The 21,030-nt window shown below is 32.7% G+C and overlaps 4 protein-coding genes and 1 long non-coding RNA gene across 5 annotated transcripts in view; 1 reads left to right on the forward strand and 4 right to left on the reverse strand.

Moving 5' to 3' along the window:
- LOC107024754 overlaps positions 1-4,280 on the reverse strand; it is a 10,666-nt gene extending 6,386 nt beyond the window's left edge. The window contains exon 1 of the mRNA XM_015225724.1: positions 4,272-4,280. Coding sequence (XP_015081210.1) covers positions 4,272-4,280 — 9 coding nt within the window. The remainder of the gene's footprint in view (positions 1-4,271) is intronic.
- A 390-nt stretch (positions 4,281-4,670) lies between these two features.
- LOC107025613 lies at positions 4,671-6,063 on the forward strand. The gene is made up of 2 exons (XR_001457430.1): positions 4,671-4,765; positions 5,641-6,063. It is a non-coding gene; the product is annotated as an uncharacterized LOC107025613 (long non-coding RNA).
- A 7,160-nt stretch (positions 6,064-13,223) lies between these two features.
- On the reverse strand, positions 13,224-13,909 carry LOC107025434 (defensin D1-like). Its single transcript, XM_015226221.2, has 2 exons — positions 13,835-13,909; positions 13,224-13,626 (listed from the first exon to the last, which is right to left on the reverse strand). The coding sequence occupies exons 1-2, from the start codon at positions 13,893-13,895 to the stop codon at positions 13,424-13,426; spliced, it is 264 nt and encodes an 87-aa protein (XP_015081707.1). The 5' UTR covers positions 13,896-13,909; the 3' UTR covers positions 13,224-13,423.
- Positions 13,910-16,123: 2,214 nt separating this feature from the next.
- LOC107025432 (defensin D1-like) lies at positions 16,124-16,730 on the reverse strand. The gene is made up of 2 exons (XM_015226219.1): positions 16,654-16,730; positions 16,124-16,531 (listed from the first exon to the last, which is right to left on the reverse strand). The coding sequence occupies exons 1-2, from the start codon at positions 16,712-16,714 to the stop codon at positions 16,329-16,331; spliced, it is 264 nt and encodes an 87-aa protein (XP_015081705.1). The 5' UTR covers positions 16,715-16,730; the 3' UTR covers positions 16,124-16,328.
- A 2,574-nt stretch (positions 16,731-19,304) lies between these two features.
- On the reverse strand, positions 19,305-20,008 carry LOC107025433 (defensin D1-like). The gene is made up of 2 exons (XM_015226220.1): positions 19,915-20,008; positions 19,305-19,707 (listed from the first exon to the last, which is right to left on the reverse strand). Exons 1-2 carry the CDS (start codon positions 19,973-19,975, stop codon positions 19,505-19,507), a joined length of 264 nt encoding a protein of 87 aa, XP_015081706.1. The 5' UTR covers positions 19,976-20,008; the 3' UTR covers positions 19,305-19,504.
- Positions 20,009-21,030: the final 1,022 nt, after the last annotated feature.

A 21,030-nucleotide genomic window follows, 5' to 3' on the forward strand; every position in this document is an offset into this window, starting at 1 on the left:
TATATATATAAATAAAATCACAATGGTCACCGAGTGTCAGTCCTGCCCATGGTGTAGGCTCGGGCGTGACACACACCCTTCAAGAAAAATATAGTACAAGGTGTAATTTGACTAATATAACCCTATTATATCAAGAATATTAAAAATCTACATAACTTTTCATTTGAACTAGACTATCATTAAGGACAAATTTGAAAGAAAAAAAAAAGACTAATTATATTTTAATTATTTGAATTGACAATTAATCTTAAATATCTATTTTTAGTATACATGCTAAACATTTGTAGACGAAAGAATTACCAAAAATGATTCGGAATAAACATACACAAAGACATAATATTATTTGCCTAGGAGTTTGAATTGATCAAGTTCAGTATTATTGATTAGATCGCCAAGTATAAGTTGAAATAAGAAAACGAAACAGTAAAATACAAATTGTACAAATCATTAATTTAAAGTAGAGTTGACTCAGTCCGTAACAAGATAAAATAATGTTTCAAATAGAATTATTTGGTCAATTTGAATTATATTTCTATTAAATGTCAAAAGGTTAAAGGGTGTGTTTGGTAGAATGATTTTTTTTTATGAAGTGTTATTTATAAAATTTATTTTTTCAATGTATTTTGATGAATTGATTAGCAAATTAACATAATATAATTAAAGTATATTTTTTTGTACCAATCGTTCGATAGAATGCATTAAAGATATAATGTATGAATTAGTTTTATATATCATTAATATTTATCTGGTATATAACTTCTTCGACTTAATTACAGTAATTCACTTTATTTAGTATTAGCTTAATTATTGTGGTGTGTTTTGCTTTTGCTTTCTACCATATATATGTTTTATAGTGTTTCGGTTATTGCACTATTTGATTGTTGTTGTTATTATTTTGTATTAGTTGTTATATTTTCTTTACTGTCATTTTTCCTTTTCATGTTTACTTAGATTTGTTGTACTCGTTTAATTCAGAAACAAATTCTCTACCTTCACAAGATAGTGGTAAGGTTTGCATACACTCTACCCTTCTTATATCCCTTACTTATGAGTTCCACTTAATATATTTATTATTCTACGAGAAACTCTGGGATAAAAACAATATCCATGAATTTAATTTAAGATTTTCATGTGCACAAGGATAACTTGATTAAGCAAACAATTAATATAGAGTAGTTTCATTTGCATCAGATATAGTCTATTCGAATTGATTTATTTTTAGGTATTTTTAAGTTAAAATGGTTTTTTTTAAAAATATCTTTGATGTATATGTTAAACTAACAAAAATAAGTTAAAAGTCATAAGCTAGAAATTCTAAGCTATGATTGTTGGCTTAAAAACCAAAAACAATAAGTCAATCTAAACCATAGTCAAGTTTTCATTTACATAAAATAAAGTAAAAAAGCCTCAAATCAGCTAACAATATATCTTTAACAAACTTTTCATGTATAAATATATTGTATAAATAGTGTACTCATGTATAAATAATGTATAACTATAATATCAAAGATGTATATACATTATTGATACAATAAAATATACATTGCAGACCATTTTTTTCGAATCCCAACTAACTTGAATCTCCTCTACACATTCTCAAAATTTAGATATGAGCTTCTTTCAATTTTTAATTCTTTTAATATATTATTCACTTAAAATAATTCATACTTGCGGTAAATCTAGCTTGTAATTTGTTTGTTAATTATGCACAATATGAGAACTTTTAAATCATAAATCGACAAATAATTATAAAGGTAATTTCTATGATAATCAGCTCATGTACATTTTATTGAAAATTTTATTGAAAGACAACCATCGCTTTAAGAAGCTAGCTATCACTAAAGAAGCAAACATTTAAATGTTTGTGTTGCACCACTAGAGATGAGTTTCATAGAACAACTCATTTGCAAATTTATTAATGTGAAAATATACAAATCTGAAAAAGTTAAAAGATAATTACATGAAAGAGAAAAAAGGGGCAAAGCCAAAGAATTAATAAGACTATACATATAGGATAATGAACCAAACAATTGAACTAAATTTAGCTAGTTCAATGATCGAATGGTTATTTTGGATAGTAAACTAATAATTTGACTAATTTTAATCGTGTTTATTATCATAATGGGTCAAAATTCAAATGTTATTTTTTTCCAAGTAAGTACATAAATTAACTTAGTCTTTTACCCTAAAAGGAATTGTCTTTTGTTTTTCAAACGGTTATATAAATGATAATAATATCTTTCACTCACAAAATTTAATTAACAATTAGTAATGATTTTGTTCGCAAAATCATCATACTCCACATCTTGATACAGAGTCTTCGTTATTGTCTTTATCATATCTCTATTTTTTAGTACCAAATATAATTATTGTTGGGCTCGATTTATTCACCAGACAATCAACGCTTAGTGTTATTTTAATTCCTCCCATATTTTGTTGTTCAAGAAATCTGAATAAATTATGATTTAAAATAAAATATTAGTCATGGTAGAATAAAAAAAATTATGATAAAATACACTATCTATTGTAGTTGATTCAATATTTTTGCATCTATTGAAACATCTTCAGCAATCATTGCATATGTTTCGGCATTTACTACAACAATTATAAAAATAGATATAATGATTGTTGTACAAATACAACAAATGTTGAATCATGTGCAATAGTTTTTGAACAAATGCATCAATGTTGTAATAAACTCAAGAATTGCATTTAGTTGTTATAACATTTGTTGAAGGAGTTCCTTAAAACAATTGTAGAGTAAATTTAGATGAGCAATACACACAAAAGAACATTATTCACTTATCAAAATAATAAAAAATTACCTCTCAAACATTGTCAATTCAATAAGAGAGAAATTCAATCTACAAAATGCATGAACAGAAAAAACCAAAAACGAAGAAGAAGAGGACGAAGACGAAAAGGAGGAGAAAGAAGAAGAGGAAAAGAGAGGAAGAGAAAGAGGAAAAGGAAGAGGAAGAGGAAGAGAAAGAGGAATACGAGAAGGAATACGAAGAGAAGGAGGAAGATTAGGAAAAGGAGGAGGAGGACGAAGAGGAAGAAGAAGAAGAAGAGAAAGAAGAGGAAGAGGAGGAAAATGAGGAGAACGAAGACGAAAAGGAGGAAGATGAAGAAGAGAAAGAAGAAGAAGAACGAGGAGGAGGAGAAGGAGAAGAAGAAGATCAACAATAACAATAACAACAATAACATAATTAAGCTAGAAGTGGAGAGGAGGAGGAGGAAGAGACTAAGAAAAAGAATGTTCTAAAATAATATAGTGACAAAACTTTTTTGATGAACCTTTACCTATATGATTTGGAAAAGTCCATCATGACAAATCTATTAATTATTGTGGTTGCTGACCCTTCGAGAATAAAAGATGAAATCTTGAAAAGTTAATCATTTTAAATTTTATAATTAGTTTTATAGGGGTGAAATTTTCTTTATGACGTCTTAAGTGAAATCTGAGATGACATTACTGATAAATAAGGTTGCAAGTGAGTCTATTCATGCTAAAACAATAAGTGTTACTGAATATATAGTTGCATGATGATTAACTTACATCAATATGTTATAGTATGTAAATAGTTTTTGCAATGACAATTTATGTGACTAAATCTCAGTTATTTAGTTGTTCAACATTAGAAGCTTAATTACCTAAAATGATTTGGAACAAACGTACTAAAAAGACATAATATAATAAAGAACCATTCTTGAGGATTATTCATTTGAATTGATCAAGCTCAACAATAGTTGCTTCTAGTTTTAGAATTGATATGGTCACCAAGTACAAGTTGAAATGGGAAACCAAAGTAGTAAAATACAAATTGTAGAAAATAATACTATATCTTCCTCAAGTATAATGTTACATCATTTATGAAAAGTAAATTCTGATTAAGCATGTATCAAGATAAAATAATGTTTCGGACTTCTATCGAATGTCAAAAGGTTAGATGCGTTTGGTACGAAGAAAAATATTTTTCAAGAAATGTCACTTATGGAGTTTATTTTTTCTATAGAAAATCTTTTTCAATATATATTTATCAACCAAACATGGAATAATTGAAAATGAGTTTTCTCCGTACCGTACACATTGTAAGGGGGTCATTTGGTAATGCGGTAGGAAAAATAATACATGCATTAGCTTTGCATATTACTAATATTTTGTTTAATACGCTTTTCTACCTATGTATAACTATATGAAAATACACAGTAATAGCATTTGCAAGATGTTATGATTGATAAAGATAACAATTGTTTATCAAATTAACCTTTTCCATTTTCTTTTCATCATATTTGTAAAAGGTATGTTTGTAAACAATATTTTCTTAGAAATTTTACGATGCATATTATTTTCAACACATCAAACTAAACATTAATTGTATAGGAGATAATTTTAGCACAACTAATAATAACATTACTACAATACACCATACACCATATTCAATATTGGGTTTTTGCTTCTACTCAACATTCTCATTGTTCATTCATAATTTTTTAATAGCAAATTGAAGGTTAAACCTAGAATTATTCTTTTTACTTGTTCATGTACTTAATAATGATGTAACATTCTTGAACTAGTCAAAAAAATGAATTTAGTTGACAATGTTAAGCTTACACCATGCTATAAATATCATATTTTGTAGCCTAAGTCCCTCACCAAGAAATAATTAATATAAAAGAAAAATTGTAAGATAGCAAGACATGGCAAAAAATACAGTCTTCATTTCCCTACTCTTGTGTCTTCTCCTTGTTGCTGCTACTGGTAAGTCTACAACTTTGTAATAATGCTTCTCTAGTCTCGTACACGTAGTCAAATTCAGATTTTAAAGTTTATAAATTTTTACAATGAATTTAAATTGATATAAAAATATATCTAAAGTTTTATTAATATGTTATGTGGTCATCTCATCTAAAAATTTAAATTATTTTAGTCAGATATTGCACACCTCAGTGTTGTTTCATGACATCACCCCTACATGTTTATAGGTCCAATGCTATTTTATGGACCAAACAAACATGTGAAAATACATTTTTATTTTGTGAAAACAAGATTTAATGCAAGACTACAAGTCTACAACCATGCTCAGGCATCATGTTAAATTGTATAATCATCTTATTTAAAAAACTATTAGAGAAAGTAAATTTTATTTGTTTATAATTAGTGGACAAAAGTACTTTTGCAATGAAATTGTATGTTATATCACCGAAATATAATTTTTGTACGATGTACTACATCAAATTAAAGGCTTTTAATGACTTATTGAAGCTATCGAAAAAGTACCAAATGCTGACGGTAACAAAGCTCATCCACTTTCGATGGACGTAGAGACAACGAGTTTGGTCGAATGAATCTAAGGTTACAAAAGTCTTCCCTATGTAGTTCAACCAATAACTTTATCTTAGAAATAAATTGCTCCGTTATAATCACTTTTGTACCTGTATCGACTTGAGCAATCGAACTATTAATATTGAGATATTGGGGTTGAATGAAACCCTCATAAAAAGTGAATAACTAATGACAAATCCAGTATCGTATCTAATAATTTTGTAGCTAAATATCAATATTTTTCATAGCGATATCTCAAATACATTACATGATCCTTATTCCTTGGTTTCCAAATTTCTTCTTTCATGCAGAAATGCAGATGGCAGAAGGACATGATTGTGGGAAAAAAAGTGACAAGTGGCATGGGCCTTGCCAATATACTTTCAAATGTAATAAGCACTGCAAGCATTGGTTTGGACATAAATATTATGGAATTTGTAAGAAATACAAAGGGGGACACGATAATGATTGGTCTAATTATGCTTGCTATTGCTATTCTCCTTGCCATTAATCACAAGGAACATCAAAGTCTCAAGGTCTAATTATACATAAATAAGCAGTTGATGTGATTTGTTAGTTGTTTGTGTGTGTGACAATGTAATAAGACATGTTAAGGCAATAGCATGACTATTTTGGTAGAGCTTTTGTGTTAGCTTTTTCATTATATGTGTTTCATTGTGTTGGTGTTTTATGCGAACTATGGTACTATATGAATAATACTGGTGGTTTTGTTACATACTAGCGTTCAAATTGAATTATTCTCGGATGTTTTTAAGTTAAAATAATTTTCAAGTACTTTTGAAGTCTTAATAGAACTAAAAAGTGCTTTTATGCGCTTATTTTTGAATCAAAATAGCAAAAATAAGCAAAATATGATAAGTTAGAAATTCTAACTTTTTGACTTTTGTCTTATAAGCTTATTCAAATGATAGTCAAATTTTCATTTACATAAAGAAAAAGAAGACAAAATTAGCAAACAACAAAAATTATCTTCAACATAATTGTGTGCGTGTATATATATATATATCCATCATTGGCAAAACAATTATTTGGTTATGCCATTTTGGGCTTTGCTCTAACTGAAGCTATTACATCGTTTGCCCCAATGATGGCCTTTTTGATCTCATTCGTATTCCAACTTCGTTAGTAATCGTTTACGGTGGGTGGATAAGCAGGAAGGGATCCCTGTGGTTAGACTAACTGGCCGAGAAGGCTAGTGAATTTATAGAATTAACACAGGATCTCGTCTAACAACCACAATATACACCACTTAGAATTTTCTTCTAAACAAAACAAAAGGTGATCTACTATTAAGCTAAGCAAAAGGTGATCTACTATGTCGTCTTCTTGACATGACATATCAAGTCAAGAGAGCGAGGCTCCCAGCAATGGGGGGAAAGGGGAGTGGGTAGGCGGGCTCATTTCACTTGACTGGTTAGTTAGGACTTTTTCTACGATGTTTGAGATCTTTGTCTCGCAGAGGGCGAAATGAGATCTTCTTGGAACAAGGTCAGAGCCGTTGGACGGACCAGTTTCTTCTAATTCCAATGATAGATGGATGGCCAGGTCGGTAACATATGGATGGAGGACTTATACAGGGTCTTTTCATGCGCTCGACTAGAAAGGTGGTTTTGTAGGCGAATGAAATACATTTTTGTAGGCGAGCGGAGTGAGGCAATGAAATTGTTTAGGCAAAAGAAAGGTTGAGTGAAAAGCTTTTGTTGTATCGGATATCGGGACATTAATAACCGCTGAAGGGGACACGCATAAGTCGTATGCGGCGAGTCTCATGCTTGTTCTCCCTAAAGAGCCAGTCAAGTACAATAGGGTGGAAACCTATTTCAGCGATGACTACATAACAATAAAATGCTTTGATGATAGAAGTAGTAAGATGATGAACGATTTTCTGTCCAGAATTGAGCATATATCTAAGGGGTTTAGGTCAATTCTAACAATTTACTTCTATAACTTAGGCAAATTCGATGGGATTTTCTTGCTAAAGCACCTGGTGTCTAATTGGAAGGGTGATGTAAGACCTCTAGTGCAAAACCACCGCATCTACGAGATCAATGTCAAATCAAGGAAGAGGGTTCTATTCCGTTTCCGCGACTCGTTGAATATGTTAGTACACTTAATTCACTTTCAAGGAATCTATGTCCTAAACTCGGTCCTAAAGAGGAGGAAGCTCTGTGTATTGGGCACTGCTTTGCTATGCGACATTCATGGTGCTACCGTAGAAAAGACTTTATTTGAAGATGGTGATGGTGCGAAGACATTCCGTGCTTTTAACCCAACTCAAGCCGAAGAAACTTATTCAATGGTCACCGCTAACCGCCTTTGGTCCCAAATCTTTGGGGTTGCTTTTTCAAATAAACGTTGGTTATATTTCTTTATGTTATTTGTACCAGTAACCGATTTATGGATGAGTGCTCTTGGAGTAGTCGGTCTAGCGCTGAACCTACGTGCCTATGACTTCGTTTCTCAGGAAATTCGCGCAGCGGAAGATCCTGAATTTGAGACTTTCTACACCCAAAATATTCTATTAAATGAAGGTATTCGCGCTTGGATGGCGGCTCAAGATCAGCCTCATGAAAACCTTATATTCCCTGAGGACTTGTACCACGTGGAAATACTCTCTAATGGAATTTAGCCTTAGCTCGTCGTGACCAAGAAATCAATGGTTTCACTTGGTGGGCCGGGAATGCCCGACAACTTAATTTATTCGGTAAACTACTAGGGGCTCATGTAGCCCATGTTGGATTAATCATATTCTGGGCCGAGCAATGAACCTATTTGAAGTGGCCCATTTCATACCAGAGAAGCCTATGTATGAACAAGGACTAATTTGACTTCCCCACCTAGCTATTCTAGGTTGAGGGGTCAAAAGTATATCTATACTTTGTTTAAATAGGGCCTTAAGTGAATCAGACTAATTACCTATTCACCTTTTTTTATTTGCAGGTACACACACTTGAGGATCAAGATTAGAATCTCCATGGATGGACTCTGACTCTAAACGAAGGAATCTGAGCTTTATCAACATTGATAAGCTTTCTAGCTTGTGCAGGCAGCTGGTGGAACTCCTCAAAAGTGCCAGAAATCTCCTCATCAATGGCATAATTAGCTTGGCTATCTGCCACAACATTTCCTTCCCTGTACACATGAGAAAATCACATGTTTTTATCCCTCAACAATGTAATAATTTTCCGGACTATTGTATCAACAAACCAGGGTGCAGACACCTCTTGTATCATGATTAGTCTAGCAATGGTTGAATCAGTGTCAATCACCACATTTGTGAAGCCTTTATGCACACAGATTTCAACAGCTAACTGAATAGCCATTATCTCTGAATACATATTAATTTGAACGGGTAGCAGCACACAGAAAATCACCAGCAGCATCTGTAAACACCATAACAACACCACTCTTACCTGGATTACCTCTTGGTGCACCATCTATTTTACATTTAATCCATTGTCCACTAGGGAATTCCCTACATACTCTTCTATAATGTAGCCTGGGGATGTAGCTCTCCAACTCACTAACCAATTCAGGCCAATTAGAAGACAATCTTTTTATCTTAGGAAACCTGTACACCAGTAAATTGTGCAGAGTTGCTAAAACCTGAAAAATTTGCCTGTTCAAGAAGATATTACCACTATACCTTCTTCTCTTTCTCCTCTTCCATAGCTCCCAGACAACTACACAGGGCAATGCTTGATATAAGGGCTTCAAATATACATTTGCAGGGTGTTTCCACCACCTTTGAAATACCTGCTGTAAGCTAACACCATGTGTAAGACCTGCACCCAAGGAAAAGTACTGCCATACCTTATCAGCACATTGACTCTTCAGAAAAAGATACTGCATGGTTTCCACTGTTGGTCGATTACAACACCAAGACCTTGAGGGCATTGTATATCCAAGTCTTGTCAGAATGTCATCCAAAAAAAGGAAGTTAGCAATGCCACACTCTCTATTAGAAGAAATATATCTTGATTGACAACCATAACACTTTAACGCACGTCGTTATGGCGCTTTGGAACACTGTCGATCGCTACCTCTTGCAAGCAATCGTCGGTCACAAATGGGAATAATCATAAGCTATCATAGGCGCTTCGAATTTCTTTTGAGATTCTCAATGCAGCATGCGCTGAAATCCGCCTAGCTGCTTACTACTCTACTTAACTGAAAATCTAAAATGAAATGGAATTCTACAGGATCTTCTCGTGCGCTCGACTAGAAAGGTAGTTTTGTAGGCGAACGAAATACTTTTTTGTAGGCGAGCGGAGTACGGCAATGAAATTTTTTAGGCGAAAGAAAGGTTGAGCGAAAAGCTTTCGTTGTATCGGATCTCGGGACATTAATAACCGCTAAAGGGGACACGCATAAGCCGTATGCAGCGGGTCTCATGCTTGTTCTCCCTAAGGAGCCTGTCAAGTAAAATAGGGTGGAAACCTATTTCAGCGATGATTACATAACAATAAAGTGCTTTGATGATAGAAGTAGTAAGATGATGGACGACTTTCTGTCCAGAATTGAGCATATATCTAAGGGTTTAGGTCAGTTCTAACAATTTACTTCCATAACTTAGGCAAATTCGATGGGATTTTCTTGCTAAACACCTGGTGTCTAATTGGAAGGGTGATGTAAGACCTCTAGTGCAAAACAACCGCATCTACGAGATCAGTGTCAAATCAAGGAAGAGGGTTCTATTCCGTTTCCGCGACTCGTTGAATATGTTAGTACACTTCATTCACTTTCAATGAATCTATGTCCTGAACTCGTACCTAAAGGAGAGGGAAGCTCTTTTGGAGACATGATGGGAGTTGCCGGTGTATTGGGCACTGCTTTGCTATGCGCCATTAATGGTACTACCGTAGAAAAACTTTATTTGAAGATGGTGATGGTGCTAAGACATTCCGTGCTTTTAACCCAACTCAAGCCAAAGAAACTTATTCAATGGTCACCGCTAACCGCCTTTGGTCCCAAATCTTTGGGGTTGCTTTTTCCAATAAACGTTGGTTACGTTTCTTTATGTTATTTGTACCAGTAACCGGTTTATGGATGAGTGCTCTTGGAGTAGTCGGTCTAGCGCTGAACCTACGTGCATATGACTTCGTTTCTCAAGAAATTCGCGCAGCGGAAGATCCTGAATTTGAGACTTTCTACACCTAAAATATTCTCTTAAACGAAGGTATTCGCGCTTGGATGGCGGCTCAAGATCAGCCTCATGAAAACCTTATATTCCCTGAGGAGAAACTACCACGTGGAAGGCTCTTTAATGGAACTTTAGCCTTAGCTGGTCGTGACCAAGAAAGCAGTGGTTTCACTTGGTGGTCCAGGAATGCCCGACAACTCAATTTATTTGATAAACTACTAGGGGCTCATGTAGCCCATGCTGGGTTAATCGTATTCTGGGCCGAAGCAATGAACTTATTTGAAGTGGCCCATTTCGTACCAGTGAAGCCTATGTATGAACAAGGATTAATTTGATTTCTACCTAGCTACTCTAGGTTGGGGGGTCAAAAGTATATATATACTTTGTTTAAATAGGGCTCTAAGTGAATCAGACTAACCACCTGTTCATCTTCTTCTATTTGCAGGTACACACACTTGAGGATCAAGACTAGAATCTCCATGGATGGACTCTGACTCTAAACGAAGGAATCTGAGCTTTATCAACATTGATAAGCTTTCTAGCTTGTGCAGGCAGCTGGTGGAACTCCTCAAAAAAGTGCCAGAAATCTCCTCATCAATGGCTTCACAAATTTGGTGATTGAGACTGATTCAACCATTGCTAAACTGATCATGATACAAGAGGTGTCTGCACCATGGGCTGTTGATACAATAGTCAGGAAAATTATTACATTGTTGAGGGATAAAAAAAATGTGATTTCCTCATTTGTACAGGTAAGGAAATATATATATATATATATATATATATATGCCATTGATGAGGAGATTTCTGGCACTTTTGAGGAGTTCCACCAGCTGCCTGCACAAGCTAGAAAGCTTATCAATGTTGATAAAGCTCAGATTCCTTCGTTTAGAGTCAGAGTCCATCCATGGAGATTCTAGTCTTGATCCTCAAGTGTGTGTACCTGCAAATAGAAGAAGATGAACAGGTGGTTAGTCTGATTCACTTAGGGCCCTATTTAAACAAAGTATATATATACTTTTGACCCCCCAACCTAGAGTAGCTAGGTGGGGAAGTCAAATTAATCCTTGTTCATACATAGGCTTCTCTGGTACGAAATGGGCCACTTCAAATAGGTTCATTGCTCCGGCCCAGAATACGATTAATCCAGCATGGGCTACATGAGCCCCTAGTAGTTNATATATATATATATATATATATATATATATATATATATATATATATATTAAAAATAGTGTACTCATGTATAAATGCTGAATAATTAAATATCAAAAATGTATCTACATTCCTTATACAATAAAGTATACTATTTTTTCTCCATCCCAATCAACTTAATTTCCTCTAAACAGTCTCGAAATTTAGATATCAGTAATTTTTTTCGATTGTTTATTCTTTTAATATTTTTTTCCCTTAAGATGATTCATATTTGCAAAGAATCCAAATCATGATTTGCTTGTTAATTATGCATAATATGAGAACATTTAAATCATTAATCGTTCCATGATAATCAACTCAAGTACATTTCATTGAAAGACAATCATTGCTTCAAGAACCACCTCATTTGCAAATTCATTACTGCCACCTAGATTATATAATTAATGTTATAGTCAAAAGATTGGAGTAGGAACCCACCTTAGGTGTTCGAGAGAAGACTTAAGATGTTTTCTCTCTAAAAAGTCAGCTAAAAATGTAATGGAATGAAATTTATGATTTGAGGGGTACTTATAAAGCCTATACCAAATTCAAGTATCTTGGATCACTAATTCAATGAAGTGGGGACATTGACAATGATGTCACTCATCATATTTGTGTGGCGTAGATATAGTGGATGCTTGCCTCCGGAGACTTGTATGATAAGAAGGTACTACCTAAAAGGTAAATTTCACAAAGTAATGGTTAGACCAGTATTGTTGTACGGGGCTGAGTGTTGGCTAGTCAAAAATTTTCATGTGCAGAAGATGCAAATTGTGGAGATGAGGATATTGATATGAATATGTGGCACACTCAAGCTTATGAATGAAAATATTTATACAAGGTGAATGTGGCCTCTCTATTGGACAAGAAGACGAGGGAAGCAAGACTAGGACAATTTGGACATATGAAGAGGAGATGCCCTGATGCCTTAGTGAGAAGGTGTGAGATGCTAGATACAACGGGTACAATTAGAGGTAGAGGTAGGCAAAAATAAATTATTTGAGAGAGGTGATTAGAAAGGACATGGTGCGGTTCTAGCTACATGATATTAAATATATGAGGGTTTAGAGATTGCGTATTAGGGTAGAAGGTTAATAGGTTTGGAGTTGTTATTGATCTTCGAGGGATTAAGATTTTTGGTGTTTGTCATTGTACTAATTAGTTAACCATATTATTGTAGTTCCTGCTTTGGGCATCTATCACTGTCTGTTGTTCACAATTTTTTTGATTATCACACTATTTTATTTCTCTAGTTCCATTTTTGTAGGCTTTAAATTGTATAGTAGCTAAGATTTCTGCATTATTTTCTTCTTATTTGTAGTTTACAATTTTCTTCGTTTGAGACAAGAGGTCTTTCAGAAACAACATCTTCATACACTCTTTCTTTCCCAAATAACTATGATGTATGTTATTGTTTTTGCTATCGTCGCAATGTTTTGTCTACAAATTTCTCCGCACATGTATTACACATGTATGTCAAGTCAAACTTATTATTAATATTTTCTTAGCGCTGCATGGTAGTTTACACAATAAATATTTATATAGAAAAATATCATAGTTCACATCAATTAATACTCATACAAAACCATACAATACAATTTCTCATCACCCAAAGCTTGACCAAAATAACTACACACATCAATCATCCTTATTACATTGTCACATACATAAAATAAAAAGCATCATAATTATTTGTTTACATAGTCAAAGCCAAGCCATGAGATGTTCAAAGTTTCTTAGTAGTGGCAAGGCGAGTAGCAATAGCAAGCATATTTTGCCCAGTAATATTTGTGACCCCATGGTTTGTACTTCTTACAAATACCATATTTAGCTCCATAGTAGTGTTTGCAATGGTAACTACATTTGTAAGAGTATTGACAAGGTCCATTCCACTTGTCACTCTTTTTCCAACAGTATTTCCCTTCTGCCATTTGTATTTCTGCAAAAATGAAAAAAAATTGAAAACTCATGGTATGTACTTGAGATAGCAATTTTTTCAGAATTTCCTAATAACCGCCTCCGTTTTATTTTATTGGACATGTCAGTTTGACTAATCACAAAATTTAATAATAAATAAATATTTTAAAAAAATTCGTAAACTTAAATGAATCATTATATTTGATAGCTATAGAATCATGTGGACTCACCAGTTGCAACAACAAGGAAGAGGCAAAAGAGGAGGGCGAGAAAAGTAGTATACTTTGCCATAGCTCTTATTTTTTGTTGATTTCTTGGCGATGAAACAAACAATTGAAATGATGGTATTTATAGTGTTTGGAAACTCATATTGTCAACTTAATTCCATTTGATTTGTTCAAGGATTACATTGGATGTTTGCTTAATTAATTATAAGATGGATAATAAAAAGGACAAGTCAAGTACAAAAGAATTAGTCCAGCACAATTAGCATTTGTTTAATGGTAAAGAATAATTTGAATTGATCAAAGAGCCACTTAAGTAATAAAGTCATCTACTAATTGATCAATTCTATATCTCCTTTGTGCTAATACATGTTATTTTAATAATTACATAGTGTTTTCCAAATTTTGAACAAGAAGTTAGTTGTAGAATATAAGGATAGGATAAATCTTAAAATAACTTTCACATATAAAAATCATATTTGTATGCTATAGCTATAGTTTGCATAATTGCAAACATTAATTTGTAGATTTCGCTATATACAAAAGAAATTAGTTGTATAATTTCGCCATACAGATACAAAAGAAAGCAGTTGTATAATCTGTTTTGGTATATATATACAAAAATCAATTGTATAATATATGTTTGTATAAAGCGAGAAAAAGAGAAACACAAAAGAAAATTGGGCAGGGAAAGATCGTATTTGTATAATCACAAGTGTATAGAACAAAAATATATGCATTTGTGTTTGTATATATAATTTTCTCTCGCTTTATACAAACACAAACACAGTGTATACATTTATGTTTGTATAAAGTGAGAGAGACGAGTGAACGGGCGAGATCTGGGAGAGTCGCAAGCGAGATCTGGGAGAGGGGAACGAAAATATATGTATATATACACTTTTCTCTTGTTTTATACAACCACAAACACATTTTATACATTTATGTTTTTGTATAAAGTGAGAGAAGCGAGTGAGCGAGCGAGATCTGGGAGAGGGAAACGAAAATATATTTATATTTCTCTCGCTTTATACAAACACAAACACATTTTATACATTTGCATTTGTATAAAAGCGAGAGAGGCGAGGGAGAGAACGAGAGTGACGAGCGAGATTCACCAAGAGTGAGGCGAAATAACAACAGTTTGCTATGAGATACAATTAAATCGAACTATGATTATTTATAACATTTAATTTGAATTAATAGTTTGCAATATATACAATTTTTCCTAAATTTTATCATAAAAAACACATTATTTGAGAATGTAAAAATTATGACATATCCTAGATGGATTTACCTAAAAAATTTCACGAAGTCAAGCAATATACTACAAACAAATAATAAAGGGACTTTATAAAACTTCCATGGAAAATGTTTTAGTTGGAAAAAGAAGTTCTATTCTAACTTATTTTTTCTTGTTTGGTTGGTCAGTAGAAAATAATTTTTAATATTTGATTGGTGAATGAAAAATACTTTTCAAAAAATATCTTTTATTTTTGGCTTGAGACTAGAAAATACTCTTTAGAAAAATAATTTTTGACCCGCCCGAAATTAAATCAACCTCGATAATCGATCTAGGACTTGACTCTGACCCCCAAAATAGGACACGATTCTGACAATCGTTCCAGAAGAAACAATTATGAAGTTCGATCGCTAATGGACGACAATTGCGCGCTAATGCATGAATTCTTGATTTTGTGAGATTCAAATTTAAGGACAATTTATTTCCAGAAGAGAGGAATCATATCATCCATGATGGCATACCTTTATCAAAAAGTAGATGAGTTCAATGAAGAGGCAATGATAGGCATTACTCAGTTATATTTAGAGACTTCATAGATAGACATTTAGTTATGCTTCAGTGTGATTTTTGTGTCCTTAATTTGTCAGTGATTTCAATAGTATGATTTACATTAATGAAAAGTATTTCTTTTACAAGACTCTCCGGCCTTCAAATGCTTTTAAACTATATTTTCATGTCTCGATGTACTAGAGTCTAGGCTTGCGATGACACCGAGTATCAATCTCACATAGAGTCAAGGCTTAGCCGTACATGGTATGTGGAACGATATATAAATATTTATATAGAAAAATAACACAACTCACATCAACAATACTTTGTTTTAACTGTATCGCACTATGTATCATTTGGTAAACCTCAAAATCTTCCATCTTAAATTCAAATTGAATTTTAAATTGAAAAAATCCATAGATATTTACAGCTACATATGTAATAGGTAGGAATTATTTAGCAACTATACAAAATCTGAAAGAAATCAATTGAAATAAAAGAAATCAGTAAAAAAGTACCTTGTTGGCAATTATTAATATTAATAGAAAGTTATACAATACAATACACTTAGTCATCACCCAAAGCTTGGCCAAAATGGTAGCACACATAAATCAGCCTTATTTCATTATATTACACACATAAAATAGGCAGCTTCTTAATTGTTTGTTTACAATTGTCAAAGGCAAGACATGAGACACTTAAAGTTTGTTAGTAGTGGCAAGGTGAATAACAGTAGCAAGCATATTTTGCCCAGTAATATTTGTGACCCCATGGTTTGTACTTCTTACAAATACCATATTTAGCTCCATAGTAGTACTTGCAATGATGACTACATTTGTAAGAGTATTGACAAGGTCCATTCCACTTGTCACTTTTTTTCCAACAATATTTTCCTTCTGCCATTTGTATTTCTGCAATTAAAAGAAAATTGAACACATGTTATGTACAAATATAATAAAATACAAACATTTTAAAAATTCGTAATCTTAAACAAATCGTTATATTTGGTAGCTATAAAATTATGTGGACTCACCAGTTGCAACAACAAGGAAGAGGCAAAAGAGAAGGGCAAGAAAAGTAGTGTACTTTGCCATAGCTCTTATTTTCTGTTGATTTCTTGATGATGAAACAAACAATTGAAATTGTGGCATTTATAGTGCTAGAAACTCAAGTTGTCAACTTAATTCCATTTGATTTGATCAAGGATTACGTTGGACGATGTTTGTTTAATTAATTTATAAGATGGATAATTGAAAGTAGAAAGAATTAATCAAGCACAAGTAGCATTTCTTTGATTGAAAAGAATTTGAATTAATCAAAGAGCTATTTGAATGATAAAGTCTACTACTTATAATTGATCAATTCTGTATCTTCACAAATTAAATTGCTTTTATGAAGTCAACATTCCTTAGTGTTAATACGTGTTATTTAACTCAAATTTTCCTACTTTTAATTATAAGATGGATAATTAGAATGACAGGACATCAAGTACAAATGAATTTGTCCAACACAATTAACATTTCTTTAATTGAAAAGAATTTGAATTGATCAAGAAGCAATTTGAGTGATCAAGTCTTCTACAAATTGATCAATTCATGGAATCATGTCCTTGAAATTTGATTTTCAGATCTAAGTTTCATGGACCGAACTACTGGTCATAGAAGTTTATACGCTCTGTAGAAGGTCTCGTGGAAACCAAGTCCTGAAGCACACTCTAGTAAGCTTCTTACGAGCGAGCAAGACGGTCCATCCAAGTCTCTATGAGAGGGTCTATGGACGGTAGAATTTTGTATGAACCGTAGATGACCTTTCATAGACGGCTTCCGCCAATTTTTAAGAGAGGTTATTTTAGTTTTTTTACATCCTTCCTAAATTTAAACCATGCTGTTGTTACACCTAATTAAGGTCACAAGAATCCCCTGACACAAAGTTGAGTTAAAAGCTTCCTTACCGATTAAGTTTTGATATAAGAATATACTTAATTAGGTCAACTTCAAACGATCATATATTTTAGAATATGAAGATTTAGGTGACCCGTAACCTATCAAACTAAAGGGTATTTGGGTCTTCTTTCCAGCGTCACCAATTTTAATTTGCATCAATCTGAGTTCACAATAAATAGTTATGATCATTTTATTATGTAGTGATGATTTATCCGACGGAAAAAATAATACTAAAAAGTTATCTTTTTACCCTTAAGAAAGCCCTAAACTAATTTCTTCACTAACAAAAGACCCAAAACAATCTGGTTTTCATCTCTTAATCTCCATTCTCTTCTCTCTCAACTTCTAAGGCAAAATCATTTTGAATCTCACACCTCAAACTTTCATCCTAACTTACGTCTTAGATATCGATTCTCAATACTAATCCTACATCCAACTCCTGATTCTCAATTTGAGACCCAACTTTGACTCTATAAGAGACCCAATTCCTGAATTTCAGATTGAGTCATGGTCGGATTTGAGTTACGATTAGCGGTTGAATTTCGGGTCAAGTGTCGGATCGAATTCAATGGTGGCATACATCTATTTAAATTGATTCAATGAAGAGGCAATGATATTCATTAAGTCATTACTTAGTTATATTTAGAGGTTCATAGGTAGACAACTAGTTATGCTTCAGTTTAACCTTCATGTCCTTTCATTAGTGAAAAGTTGCGTCAGTGATTTTGTTGGGTTTAGGCCTTTTTCACCTTCCTAATGTGGATGAATAAAAGTTCAAGGTTTTGGGTCTTCTATCCTTTTCTTTGTGGATAAAATTAACCAAATTTTACAAGTCCAGATTTGTCTATAAGCCCAATATTATGGTGCATATGTAAGACTTTCTTTTAGGTCTTATTTGAAGTAAATCACAAGAATTTGAGAGCAGCCAATATAGAGAGAAATGTGAGAAAGTGCAGATTTTCGCATAAGCCATAGCAGCCAATTTCAAATCGTGATTCCCGCTTCGTTTCTTGTTCGATTGAGCTAATTTTTGGACGTGTTCCTTTCAACTTAATCTTTGATTGGGAACTGAGAGAGGGTGATTTGGAGTCCTATATCTCCAGACTTTAGCTCGTGAACAGTAGCTGCGATTTGGATATTTTAGCTCCTTTTGTTTATCTAATATTTGGTGCTATCTTGTAGTTGTGTTGCTCATTGTTTTGGTTGTCGGTGACCATTTTGGAGGACACTTTGTAACTTTTGTTGATTATAGTGAATCTTTGATCTTGTAGTTTTTACTCTTCATACCGAAGAGGTTTTCCACGTTAAATTTGGTGTCTCTTATGTTGATTTATTTTCTTGCTTGGTTGGTATGTTTGCTGCCCCAAACTATTTGATTCTTGCATTATTTTGTTGTCTCTTGGTTCAAATAGAAGGGAAAGTTTTGACTTGGGTTTCTTTCACTATCTCCTTTGTCTTGCACATTCGTTTTTGTGCTTGCCTTTCTCAACAGATTTCAGTACTATGACAAAGTGTTACTTTTAAAAGACTTTCCTTCAAATGCTTTTAATCTATGTTTTCACTCACTTTTAGATGTATGCCATCTGTCTAACGCTATATTGTAGGTATGCTCGGACCAACAATGGAATTGAGTATCAATCTCGCATAGAGTCTAGGCTCGGGGCATGATAATACACATGTATGTTTGAGTCATGTTATTTTTATCTTAAGCATGCATGGCATGTGACACAATATATAAATATTTATATAGAAAAATAGCATAATTCACACCAATTGTTATTAATAGAAAGGCATGTACAGTACAATAACTCATCACGCAAAGCTTGGCCAAAATAGTTGCACACATAAATCAGCCTTGTTACATTGTTACACATAAAATAGGTAGCTTCTTAATTATTTGTTTACATAATCAAAACCAAGCCATGAGACGCTGAAAGATTTTTAGTAGTGGCAAGGTGAGTAGCAGTAGCAAGCATATTTTGCCCAGTAATATTTGTGACCCCATGGTTTGTACTTCTTACAAATACCATATTTAGCTCCATAGAAGTACTTGCAATGATGACTACATTTGTAAGAGTATTGACAAGGTCCATTCCACTTGTCACTTTTTTTCCAGCAGTATTTGCCTTCTGCCGTTTGTATTTCTGCAAAAATAAGAAAATTGAAAACTCGTGGTATGAACTTGCAATAGCAAATTCCTAATAATTTCCTATTAATAACAATGCCTCCATTTCATGTTATTTGACCATGTTTGACTAGTCACAGCGTTGAATAAAAAATAAATATTTTAAAAAAATTATAATTTTAAGCAAATCATTATATTTGGTAGCTATGGAATCATGTCGACTCACCAGTTGCAGCAACAAGGAAGAGGCAAAAGAGAAGGGCAAGAAAAGTAGTGTACTTTGCCATAGCTCTTATTTTCTGTTAATTTCTTATTGATGAAACAAGCAATTGAAATGGTGGTATTTATAATGTTGGAAACTCAAGTTGTCAACTTAATTCCATTTGATTTCTTCAAGGATTACATTAGATGTTTGATTAATTAGTCATAAGATGGATAATTAAATTATGACATATCAATTACAATGAATTAGTCCATCACAATAAGCATTTCTTTAATTTTAAATAATTTGAATTGATCAAAGAGCTATTTGAGTGATAAAGTCTTCTACTAATTGATCAATTTTGTATCTCCACAAATTGTTTTTAGGAAAAAGGGTCTGATATACCCCTCAACTTTGTTATTTGGAGCTGATATACCCCTTGTTATGAAAGTGGCTCATATATACCCCTAATTATAAACAAATGACTCACATATACCCTTTTCCTCTAACGGAAATGGAAAAAAAAATAATTTTAATCTAACTTTTTATTATTTTTTTCTACAATATATAATCCCATATGAGTAAATTTAATCCTCATCAAACATATTTTTGACTTTTTTTTTGTTTCAATAACTAATTTAGAATTATTATTTTGATAATCAAATTTATTTATGTTTCACTAATATTCTTGTAAAACTTATTGTAGATGACCAAATTTTTTTCTTCGAATATAAAAATTAAATTACAATATAGACAAAAAAAATAGTTTAAATTTTTTTTCTTTAAACAAAGGAATGAAAGAAAAAAATAAAATAAGAATAAGAAACTCAAATAATTATAATAAAAGAAGTTAAAAAATAATTTATGTATTAAAAAATTAAAATATACCTTGAACTTTGATAGAAAAATCATATATATCCCTAAATAATTTTTAAAAAAAATAAAAGTAATAAATATAAATTTAGAACTAATTTTTTTAACTTCCGTTAAATGAAGGGTATATGTGAGCCATTTTGTAACGGCAGGGGTATATGTGAGCCATTTGTATAACGGTAAGGGCATATATGAGCCACTTTCATAACGAGGGGTATATCAGCTCCAAATGACAAAGTTGAGGGGTATATCAGACCCTTTTCCCTT

Source organism: Solanum pennellii, chromosome 7 (genome assembly GCF_001406875.1).
Source record: "Solanum pennellii chromosome 7, SPENNV200".
Classification (NCBI taxonomy): Eukaryota; Viridiplantae; Streptophyta; class Magnoliopsida; order Solanales; family Solanaceae; genus Solanum; species Solanum pennellii.